This window comes from Lepidochelys olivacea (genome assembly GCF_965140295.1).
Source record: "Lepidochelys olivacea isolate rLepOli2 genome assembly, chromosome: 16".
Taxonomy (NCBI): domain Eukaryota; kingdom Metazoa; phylum Chordata; order Testudines; family Cheloniidae; genus Lepidochelys; species Lepidochelys olivacea.
The window spans coordinates 14,174,811-14,187,173 of record NC_140426.1 but is presented as its reverse complement, the minus strand read 5'-3'; the positions used below and the strand labels follow the sequence as shown (position 1 = coordinate 14,187,173).

The window sequence follows — 12,363 nt, the reverse complement described above, 5'->3', positions numbered from 1 at the left end:
TTCCATTCCTATGCTGGGCCCTTCTTTAGACAATCTCCTGGTGGACTTGGACAGCCACAAGGTACTCCAGGACTGGCTGATTCAGGTCATTTCACATGGGCCTACGCTGTGGGATAGGTCTCCTTTTTTACCTGGAGTAGCTCCATGCAATCTGAAGAGAGCGCTTGGAGCATTTATGAGTGACGATCAAGGATATAGCTTTTGTGATTGCCTGAGAGCATCCATATGGAGTCCATCAACCGAAGCTCTCGCTAAAGACGTTCGAAGAGCCAGGAGTGGTGAACAATTGGAGAAAACAGTTGTGAAGTCATCTTTGCTGTCCAGGCATTGCAGATATTTGTCATGGGAGGAGAAAATTCTTATGAAGAAACTGGTGCCCTTTAAAAACCATGAGCATAAAATGAGTCTCTGGAAAGGAGAAATGTCATCATTCAAGGTACTGGTCTTGAAGCAAATAACTCTTAGGAAGTGATGCCCCTCTCTTTGATTCACAACTGGACAGGCTCTCCCCTCAGTTGCTTTGATGAAGCGCCAGTTTGTGGGAATACAGAGGAGGTGTGCGGTTCTAAAGGTCCTTCATACACCAGAAATTGTATCTTTTCAAAGAACAATTGGGAAGGGAGAGGAAGGAGTAGGGAAGAGAGAAGCAAACTGAAGGCTGCACCCTTAGCAACCCAAAGCCAGCATTTGAAAGAAATGCCTTTCTGCACTGGAAGCAAGGCCAATCAAGATGGCTCACAATAGGACAAGGATGAAGTCCATCATTTGTGCTGGCATGGACAGTAATGTCCTTTGGTTTCCCATAACTTCCAAAAAAACTTCCTCTCTTGTGGTTAACGGTACTGGCTGGACCTCAGGAGACCAGGGTTCAGTTCTTCTGTAACCCTATGCGAATCCTTGTACTGCAGTTCCCTATCTATAAAATGGGGATAATTACACTGTCTTTCTCCCATGCTCTGTCTGTCTGGTCTATTTAGATTGTAAGCTTTTTAGGACAAGGACTGTCCCTTACTGTGTGTTGTGCAGCGCCTAGCATAATGCAGCCCCAATCTCAGTTGAGCCATCTGCGTGCTACTGTCATACAATAAACGATTACCCCAAGGCATGAGGAGATATTTGTAACTGCTCATAATCTGCATGGCAGATTTCACAGCTAGCCATCAGCGAAGAGGAGACTGTTTCGAACAAATGTCATCTTAACAATAATAAAAAAGCTTGTCACTTCTTGTGTATTGAGGGAAATGGCTCCAAACAAAATCACAGCCCTAAAAAAGTAAAAGTAAGAGTGCCAATCCAAGAGCAGAGAGAGCACGTAGGGCATATGCTCACTTCAGCGCACAGAGGTTTGTGGGTAAAATACCACCCTCTGTTAAACCAGCTCATGCCCTGCTGAAGTCAATGAGGGTGTAACAGAGGGCAGATTTGAGCTGTGTGTTTGTGAGAGGAGGGTAGTTACATTCCCAAATGTCAGGGTACTCCTTCATGCAATAATTTCACTGTCCAGGAACCAGGCATCCTTCCTTGATCAAACAATTTAGTTTCCTGGCATTACTGGTTAGAGGGTCTGTTTTTAAGGAAGAAAACAGACTCCTACCAGGAATAAATGCATGATCCTATCTTTAAAGAAATAGACTGGTAAATGTCACCAAAAGGGGAAGTCACAGAGGACACGCAGGGCTAAATTCTCAAGGACTACCTTGTGCCTAAAAATGTTATATACCTGAAATTATCACCTCCACTTCCTCATCCCAGTTTGGCACCTCCCCCCAGAGTTTTAATCTTCCTCTCCCCCATAAAAAGAAGAGTCACATGCCCCTGAGTCTCCCTCACAAGAGGAGGAGGAAGAAGAAAAATGGTGTGTGACTGCAGTGCCCTGAAAGGGTTAAAGCCCTCAGAAGCCAAAGCTCCATTTGTTTTCGTACTTACAATGAGTCCATGAACTCCAGGAGGACCCAGGGCTCCCAATTCTCCCTAAAAGGAAAGAGACCAACACCGTTACAGACTCTTTTTAGACAAACAGAGGCTGAAAAGTGGCTCAGTGTTTCAAGGTCTTGAAGGAAAAGACCAGCCTCCCCCTTGCACCCGCCCCCCCATTCCAACAGCCTGAGCAATCTAGAGCTTCCATCTTCAGAAAGCATGTTAATGAAGGAGGGCAGGCCCTCAGACAGAAGGCTACTTGTTGTTCTCCTACAGTCCCTGCAGTTATGCGCTGAGACTGGCTTCCCCTCCTAGGAGCAGGCAGGATAAAGGGAGCGTTTCACTGGGTGTTTGAGGGGGAGGGGCAGGAGAAGGGAGGACAGGGAAAGGGTGGCAGATGAGAAGGGAAAGGAAAACCGGGGAGGAAGGGAACTGGACAGAGAGGATGGGATGGAAGGGGGGGCAGCCAGGGAAAAGGAAGGAGGGAAGGGGAGTTAAAAGGGATGAGCAGAGCTTGGTGGGAAGGATATGGGAGCAGTTCCTTTAGCCCTAGGGCGTGCAGGCAGGGAGGTGAGTGGTTACAGGCCATGACGTCTAATAGGGTGTGAAGACACGACTCGGGCTGGGAGATCTGGGTTCCATCCCCGGCTCTGCCACCAGCTTCCTGAGTGACGTCAGGCAAGTCATGGCACCTCTGTGACTCAGTTTGCCCCTCTGTAAAATGGGAACAATCGTGCAACGAAATCGGTCACAAGAGACCATCTGGAAGAAAACAGGGTTGCAATCTGGGCACATTTTGGGGCTGTCTCCAGTGAGGAGGTTGCTACTAAGAAGCATGATCTCTTGTGCATGCAGGGCTAAGTAGTTGCTGCATGGGGGCCCGCAGACGAGAAGAGGAGTGGGACTGGGCAGAGCATGTAGCACCTCCCATTGCACGTGGGGGTCAACACTGCTGACTACTGGAAAGGGCAGGACAGGGCTGCTCTAGAGACAGTCCAGTACTGGCAGCCTCTGCATGGAGGTGTCAGGGAAAGAGGGTGACTCCTTTCAACTCCTCTTCCCTCGCTTCATGCAGCTGCTGACCCCAATCTAGTCCACAGTGTTTTGTAACTCTTCATTTCCAGAAAGGAAATGGGCTTTACTTGCAGCAGCTTCTCCAAAGGGAGGCTGGCCTTGCACCCAGAGCATTTTAGCAGGAATCCCTTCAGGATTCTGCTATCGCTTTCGAGACACTCGTTTGTAATAACACAGTGGAAAGCAGCACCCATTACTGGCTGGGTGCTAGGGATGGTATTCTCTAGTAGATCCAGCCTATTCAGAGGGAGCAAGTAATCAACAATAAAGTCAGATGCAAACATTGTTGTAAGAGATGCCGCCCTCCCTAGCACACCTCAGAGGCAGACGCAGGCACACACAGAGGTGGTATTGTTATAGAAGATATGGTTGATAGTTTCAAATAGGCAATCGGCAGTATACTATGCATTTTGGTGTGACTGTGCCAAAACAACAGGATTCCCTATTCACCCTGTGCCCTCTACTGTTTATCATCCACTATGGATGCCCTGTGTGCAGGTAACCTTGGAAAGAGCCAGCTACTCTTACTGGACTCTCAGTAACAGAGCCAACCATTTAGCAAAACAGAGATGCTGACTAGGTTTGTGGTTAAGGCACTGGGCTGGCGCTCAGGAGATATGGGCTCAATTCCCAGCTCCACCATGCAGTTGCCAGGGGACAGATTTTTAAAGGCATTTAGGCACCTAAAGCAGCAGACAGGCACTTCTGAAAAATCTCACTCAGCACTTAGGCAGATTAGGTGCCTAACTCCCATTGGAATCATGTAGCGCTCAAAAGCTTGTCTCTTTCACCAACAGAAGTCAGTCCAATGAAAGATATGACCTTCCCTGCCTTGGACCTTTAGGTGCATAAATACCTTTGAAAATCTGGCCCTTTGTAACTTTGGGCAAGATACTTAAACCTCCTGTGCCTCAGTTCTCCATCTGAAAATGGGGATAACACTTCAATTCCACCACAAATATTTAGACTGTAAATCTTTAGGTCTTACTATGCACATGTACAGACTTTAGCACAATCCCTTTAGCCTCTAGCAGCCACTCATACAAAAATAGTAATATACTCCTTCCACATTGCAATTTTTTATATAATCTGTGTTGGATCAGATACACCAACTCTAGATAGGTTATCAAAGAAAGTAGACAGAATTACCCAGGCTATGATGTGCATGCAGTGGAAGCCGTTTTTACATAGTTCCATATAATAAAACTCCCTTTTACTGTAAAATTAAGAGAAAATCCTAAATGGTTTCCAATACAGTGCAAGGCGCCAATTACTTTTCTGCGTACTGTGAGCTTGTTTGGTGGAGAAAGTGAACTTTGTTGAAAGAAGGACCTACCTGCCTGCTTAAGTGTACTGATCTATTCTGAGGAAGGAAATGTGTTTATTTTACGGAAAATGGAGAAAAGGACTTTTTCTCACACACACACACACACACACACACACACACACACACACACACACACACACACACACTAATCCCAACCAACCTAAAATTGGTTTTCATGGTAAATTCCTTTCCTGCATATTTTGGACATCTGTTAAAGCTTTGTTCTCTTGGGTGGGATTTCAGGATCATTGCTTCTGGGATAAGGTCTCCTTTAAAAGTTCAGTAGTCGTAGCCCTTTTTTGCCTGGTTCAGTTACAAGATGAAAGATACTCGATTTATCCAGCCAGGGAATAGAAGTACGACCTCATTTTCTGGATTCCTGATGGGTTCTATGTCCCCTGCTGTAAGGGATGGGGGGTTTAATTTTTATTCTATGCTCCTTGTTACTGGTGTGACCGGTTGGATACCCGAGCTATATCACAGTGAGTATACCTCAGGAGAAGGGGCACTTTAGTGTCCAGGGACTGAGTGAGGCTGGAGCCAATTGTCAAAACATACCACAAGGTTTTCCTGCTTGGGAAGGAGAGGGGGTGGTGGGTTAGTCACGCATGCCAGCCTTTCCCTGCCCTACGAAAGGAAAGCAGAGGTTTCACTGGTGCCTTGGCTGCATCAACCTTTATCTTCTCTGGCTAGGTTATCCACAACAATAGCGTGACCACTAACAGTTCCCCATATTTATTATCATCTCCTGCTTATGAGAGAGAGAGGTGTATAGCTTGGAAATCCGACTCCATGCTCTCCTGTAGTGCTTGACTCTAGCTCTGGGTCAGGAGATAGATGAGGCGAGCTAATCATTGTTTCCCACGTCCAGTTCCTATGATTTTACAACTCATTTAAATGGCCAGAGATCAGGGGAGTGGGGGATATGGAATGTGATGGCTTAACAGTTCTCAGGAAGCTGGCAGGAGGAGACTTGCGGTAGACTAGCTCCTTTCACTGTATGAGATGAATGGAAAGAGGATGAGACGCAGACCGCACCAGTCATTCCCGTGCAGCAGCAGAAAAAGGAACAGTACAGTATGGTACAGATGCTGGGGCAGCTCAGTGGATCAGACACAGGAAGGGGCAGCTCAGGACCCATAGCTGCCTGCCTGTGATTTAGCCACGTTTCACCTAGCGAACATGGCGTATTTGTGAGTTCCACACGCAGACTTTCTGGAATTTTTCTGTGTCTGTGACTCTGCTCGTGACCTCATGAACCTCCCTTCAAATAAGCCAAAACATTCTGTTTTCATTCCGTAATCTCTGAGGCACATTAATATTTAAAGGCCATTGATAAGATGAAAGCAGAGTGATCCTTCTGGATGAATTAAATGGAGAGGACATTTACTTTCCTAGGATCTCTCTAATACTTTGGGAGTTGGCATTCAGCTGCTTTTAAACACATCTTCAGAATGGGCCTTCGATGTCTTGGAAACTTAAAAGTGTGTTCTTGGAAAAGAGAACATCTCTCTGAACATACATCAGGAGCTCAGACCTTCCTAAAGGACTGGTTGTCTTAAAGGATTGGTAATATCTATAGCCTTTCATTGCTAGGTCATTGATTCAAAACTAACCCATGTAGGAGTTGCCAGAGCTCACTGAACAGTGGGGGAAAAAATTCCAAGAATACTTTTTAGGAATCAAAAACATTGAATCAACTGCGTTCAGGACTCTTATGTTTTCACTTTGCACTAAAGCTGGACCAATCAAGCCTGACTAGCAGAAAATGCTTGCAGAAACTGAATTTTACGCTGAATGGAAATTTCAAAATGTGCGCTTTAAGGGTTACTTATACAAATCATCCAATCAGGGTACAGAAACAATACCAGTGACTTGTGTAAATAACCAGTGCAGTGTGTATTTGAAAGATTGACCAAGAACTGTTCATAAACAAATCGGGAGGAGAATTGGCAAAGACATCCATGAATAACTAATACTTTTGAGAAAGTCTGCAATCTGCTAGGAAATATGTTGTGAGCAGGAAAAAAAAGCGGTGAACACTTTATTTCTTATTAATTATTTTGCTCTGCTCGAACAGTGATTAAATAGTACCAACATCCAGTTGTTCAGTAGCCTATGTGAAATGAATTGGTGATCTCAGTCCAATTCCAGCAGGACAAGACCACTTCTTAAAAACCCAGTAAGGGTAATTTGAAAATATAGGAGAGACCAAGAACTGAATGGTCTGGAGACACTTGTTCCAGGTCAGAGCTGGGACACAAGAGTAGGGAGGTGTGAAGTCATTTCCTGTGCAGTATCTGGTCCATAGATAGAAGCTCCAGAGCTAGCGATTTGGCACCTTTGAACAGGTATTTAAAATTCACTTTAAAAGAGAGAGGATCTTAGAGCTTCCTCCAAATACTCTAGACACACATTTATTAATGATCCGATGGCCGGAGACATGTGGCAGCGTGTTAGCTCATTTACCAGCATCAGGCAAATGAGATGCAATAGAAAGGAGGTTGTTAGGAGAACAACCCCTTGCACTTGTAGTACAAGCTTAGGAGAATTAGTGCTGCTGAATGCCTGCCCTGATACTCCAAGGACAGAACAGATAACAATGGGCATGTACCATTCTCTGAAACAATTGCCTGCTTCATATCTCTGCTGTTAAACATACAGCCTTCCAGAACCCCCAAGCTGTTCCCACAAGCAGCAGTGGCCAAGTGAAACCAGATCAAATCAGGATCCTGGAATTTTAAAATGAGAGAAACCAGGAGTGGCTGTAAAAGCCAAAATGTCACTTGCCAGTTTGGGGGCAATTTTCCTAGGAGGCCTATATAGGCCCTGATCTCAAGATCAAAGGGAGTCTCTCTCTTGACTCAGTAACCTTAGTGAGCTCCAGATCAGGCCCAGAGAGCACAAACTGTTACGGAGGATAATATTGACAGTTGCATGTCAAGTCGGTTAAGAGCAGTGATGAGCTGCCAAAATCTTAACAACAAGTTCCCTCCTCACCCCTCGGGGCGGTCGTTGCCCACCCCCGCCCCCTGGGACTCCTGCCCCATCCAACCCCCCCGTGTTCCTTGATGTCCCCCCCCCCCGGACTCCTGCCCCATCCACCCCCCTCCCCTGTTCCCTGACTGCCCCCAGAACCGGGCAGGAGGGTCTTGTGGGCCACCGTAGTGGGTGCTCACCCCACCCCTAAGAGCCAGAGGCACCTGCCGGGGGGCGAGGTGGGGAGTCCCGGCGCTGCTTACCTGGGGCAGCTCCCAGGAAGCATCCGGCAGGTCCCTCTGGCTCCTAGGGGCGTGGGAGAGGCTGCTTCCCCACTGACCACATCAAAAGTGGCGCCTTAGGCACCGACTCCTTGGGTGCTCTGGGGCTGGAGCACCCACAGGGAGAATTTGGTGGGTGCAGAGCACCCACCGGCAGCTCCCCGCCCCGTGCCCGGCCCCAGCTCATCTCCACCTCCTCCCCTGAACGCACCGCCCTGCTCTGCTTCTCCACGGTACCCCACCCCACCCTCACCCTGGCTTCCCACAAATCAGCTGTTCAGCAGGAAGCAGGGGAGGACGGAGAAGCAGGCCACGGCTTCACACTCAGGCCGAGGGTGGCAGAGGTGAGCTGGGGCGGGGAGCAGTTCCCCCCCCCCGGGTTACCTGCTGCAGCGTGGGCGGCCCTCCTCACCCCCCCCCCGAGCTCACCTCCACTCTGCCTCCCTGGGCCTGAGCGGGAAGCCGCCGCTTGCTTCTCAGCCCGCCCCGGCTTCCCACGCGAACAGCTGATTCGCGGGAAGCTGCGGGGGGGAGGGGGTGGAGAAGCAGAGCAGGGCAGCGCGTTCAGGGGAGGAGGCGGAGTGGAGGTGAGGTGAGGTGAGCTGGGGGTGGGGCGGGGAGCTGCCAGTGGGTGCTCTGCACCCACCAAATTTTCCCCGTGGGTGCTCCAGGGCTGGAGCACCTGTGGAGTCGGCGCCTAAGGCACCACTTTTGGCCGGTTAAATTTAAAAGCCTTTTTAGAACCGGTTGTCCCTCGCGAACAACCAGGTCTAAAAGGGCTTCTAAATTTAACAACCGGTTCTAGTGAACCGGTGCAAACCGGCTACAGTTCAGCACTGGTTAAGAGCAACATCATTCCTCACACCCATGCTAAATTCCCTACAATTATATCCCTATGGGAAGAAAGTGCTCCACAGGACTGGGGTGCAGGAGAAGCAATGGAGGGGGCAGAGAGGGAAATGGGATGCAGATGGCACTACAATGACCTCTTAACTGAAACACTGGAACTAGCAGTTTATGTAAGAGATGGAAGGGCTTTTCAGAGGGATCTAAAACAACAGACTGACAGCTGCCTGTGAACTTCCAAGACAGCTTCAGCAGAGAGCTTCCTTCAGATTCTAGGCACCCAGCACAACATAGTACAACAGGGTGTAAAATGGAGCAGCAAGAGAGAAGCAAAAAGTCTACTGAAGACTTTGCAACTTACTGGGTTCCCATCTATGCCTGGAGGTCCTCGTTCACCAAAATCGCCAGGAAAACCCTGAGATTGGGAGGCAAATACAAACAAATGTTGGTTATTGGCACATACTGAGAAAAGAAAACAGACAACTTAATGCTACTCCTGTTTTGCTCAGAGCGGTGTTTTGAAAGCCAGCAGGTTACAAAGCAGGTCTGAGCACAGACAGACTGCCACTTGTGGTGCCTGAAGTTAAAGATTATGATTAAAAAGACTCCCAACACCTCCAACATACTGGAGGAGCACTATACGGCCATGTGGACGAGAACAAGGTTTGAGTCTGTCCAGAGGCCAGCAGGAGGTGCTAAAGAGACAGACCACATCTGCAGCATGCTTTGCATCACTTAGCCATGAGCCGTAATACATTCAAGCAGTAAGAGTCCCAAGAGGTAGAAATCAGAGGAGAAAACAAAGAAGTCTGTAGCCTTGACCATAATGTGAAAAACACCTAGGTGTCAGCAGTGGGAATGCAATAGGGGTCAGCAATGAGATAGCCAAGGACAAACCAATTCGTAAGCCGTGGTTAAAACCTGCACTGTTGTTGACCGTGGTTTGCCCTTATCTATTCTTGCAGCTAAAACCATATCTATCACTGGATCAGCGGCATCCATTGGTAACCCCCTTTATCAGCAACAGACAAATATCACAGCTTAGACAAGGCATTGGAGGCTCCAATGAGGACAAAAGGTATGTGTTGATTTCCCCCCCACACACACACTTTTGCCTCTTGCATAAGTTGCTGACAGCTTGTGGAGAACCACCAGCAGTGCTACAGAAAGTCTGAGTCAGGCACCGAATGCCAGCTTTCATTCTGTTTTAAAATTGGGTCACAGCAACCTAAAGAGAAGCTTTGCTGCTTATAGCTGAAGTCTTTACTGGAATATAGGCAGAGAGAGGAAAGAGAGGGTATTAAACCAGAAAGCCAGAAGCTGCCTGTCACATTAACATTTCTAGAGCCCCGCAAAGTGCACTGTGTATGTCAAAGAAGAAACACCCTGAAGATCTGTAATTTTGTGTAGATGTGAAGTGATAATGAGGGTAACGAACAGAAGTTGAGGGATCCGATGCTGCCCGTGACACTGAGGGAATGTTCACACTGCAGCTGGGAGCATGCTGCCCCACGTGGGTAGACAGGCTACCTCTGTTCAAGCTGGTGCTCTAACCATGGCAGGGTAGCACAAGTGCCAGCTTAGTTAGCGACATGAGTACACACCCATCCAGACCCTCTGGGTGTGTATTTTGGCAGTTTAGCCAAGCTGCCGCTCATGCTACCCCCCACGACACAGCTATGTTTAGCTCAAGCAGCTACACTGCTTGCTCAACCAGAGCTAGCTCGCCTGTCTGTCTGCGTTGGGAAGTGTGCTCTGAGCTGCAGTGTAGACGTACCCGGAGAGAGCTCACCTACCGGCCAGTTGGTAGATCAGGGAATACAAAGTTAGATCAAAGACATATCCCCCCAGCAATACTGACTGCATACAGCATGGGTGAAAGGCTTGAGCTTTCAGAAGGCTGGACAGAGCAGAAAAAGTCCAATCTTACCCCCCAAGACAGGGGTGGTTCCCCTTTAAAATACAGTGGGATTTGAATTTTTCTGATCATTGCTTGTACAAGCTCTTTAGATCAGCTGAGAGTCCCAAAAGCAGCTTCCCTTTAGGGCTGATGTAGGGGCTCCCTGACTTATACCAATCAGCGTGGCTTTCAGTGGAAAGGGTCGGTCTGGAAAGAGTTTTCACTGGTATTTACAGAAGGCAGGAAAGAATTCTGCACCTTTCGAGTGATGTTTGATTGCAGGAAAAGAAAGTGACAGCTTGTGGCAATGCCAATTAGAGCTTGACTGACCCTCCTTGGCTTGAGCTATTTAGAGCAGAGGTGGGCCACATCAGGCCCACGGGATCATCCTGCCTGGCCCTTGAGCTCCCGGCTGGGGAGGCTAGCCCCAGGCCCCTCCCCCGCAGCCTCAGTGCGCCATGCCACCAGCGCGGGAGGGGGCTGCACTGCGGGGGCAGGGGAGAGCAGGGAGGGAGGCTCACCTGCAGCCTCCAGGGAGCAGGCGGGCAGTGCAGGTGGCGGGAGCATGGCGAACGTGGATGGAGGACTCAGGAGGAGCACCGGGCGGCCACGCAACCGGCTGGAGAGAAGCGGCACTTTGAAGCAGAAACCGCTGCCTCTCTCCGGCTACCCCTGCTCCTTGCGTCCTCCGCCCATGTTCACAGGGCCGCATTCTGAAAGGGGCTTTAGCGGGGGGTTGGACAGGGGGTGGGGTCCTGTGGGGCCTGTTGGGGGGCGGGGGTGTGGATAGGGGTCGGGGCAGTCAGGGAGCAGGGGGGGTTGGATAGGGGGTGGTGTCCCGGGGGGGCAGTTAGGGGCAGTGGGTCCCAGGAGGGGGTGGTCAGGGGACAGGGAGCAGGGGGGTTAGATGGGTGGGGAGTTCTTAGGGGGGCAGTCAGGAGCTGGGAAGTGAGAGGGGATGGGGGCCAGGCTGTTTGGGGAGGCACAGCCTTCCCTACCCAGCCCTCCATACAGTTTTGGAACCCCAATGTGGCCCTCAGGCCAAAAAGTTTGCCCACCCCTGATTTAGAAGAACTTGGGTCCTGTTTGAGATGGCAATTGAGCTTCTCTTCACATCTGGCCCAGGAAGCTCACTGTGCATAGCAATCACTCAGGTTCAGCGATCAAATCCGGAGGCGTGCAAATCTCGCCAAATGCAGCTCAGTGGCAATAATGCAGAGGAGAAGGAAGCTGGACACTGTAAAGACTGGGACTGGTCTTCCGCTGCTCATGTTAGCAATCGCTGCCGAGACATGGGGTATCGCGTGCCCCTGCTGGCCATTCTCTAGAGATGCAATCCCTCTTTATACTGCTGGAAGAAGCCAATTACTTTAGCTACCCTTGTTTGGGGACCTGCCCCTTCTCTCCCTAGGCCAGAAACTGAAGAGATGCGGTGGGAAAGGAACAATAGCCAGAGTTGAAAATACAGGTGGGTCTCCCCTTTCATGACTCAGCTTTCAGGGCTCTGTTCACCACTGAGCAGAGCATAAGCACAAGGCCTAAACACTCAAATCTTCAAAACAGGCCGTAAGTGGTGCATAGGCCTTTGTATTTCACCCTCTGAATTCCCTCCCTCTAAGGTAAGAAGTTGCCTGGAAGATAATTTACTTAGGGTTTGATCCTGTCAAGTGCTGAGTGCCCTTGACTCTCACTGACCTAATGGCAGCTGAGGAAATCAGCTCCTACAGGATCAGACCTGAAATTCTTTCCCTGTAGTTTCTTTAAAAGCCAATATGGTACATTCATTTCAACAGGGATAATTCTGCCTGCTAGAGGAAAAACCAGAATGGCTGTATCCTGGGGGATCAAACGTTGTATTTAAGAGTACAGCAATTCTCATGTTCCTTTAGTAGGAAATATTTTATGGAGAGAGATGTGACATCCCCAGTACCCTGTCTCCAATATCATATGTTCCTAAGGAAGTCACAAACCTATCCTTAATGAATCTATTGCAACATTATCCTACAGAAGGAAAATTTCTTCCTCATCCCAGATTTTGC

General features: G+C 48.9%; 1 protein-coding gene across 1 annotated transcript in view; it reads right to left on the bottom strand.

Moving 5' to 3' along the window:
• Positions 1–12,363, bottom strand: part of COL27A1 (collagen type XXVII alpha 1 chain) — a 247,496-nt gene that overhangs the window by 127,393 nt on the left and 107,740 nt on the right. The window contains exons 14-15 of the mRNA XM_084650113.1: positions 8,786–8,839; positions 1,927–1,971 (exon numbers count right to left, since the gene is read on the bottom strand). Coding sequence (XP_084506239.1) covers positions 1,927–1,971; positions 8,786–8,839 — 99 coding nt within the window. The remainder of the gene's footprint in view (positions 1–1,926; positions 1,972–8,785; positions 8,840–12,363) is intronic.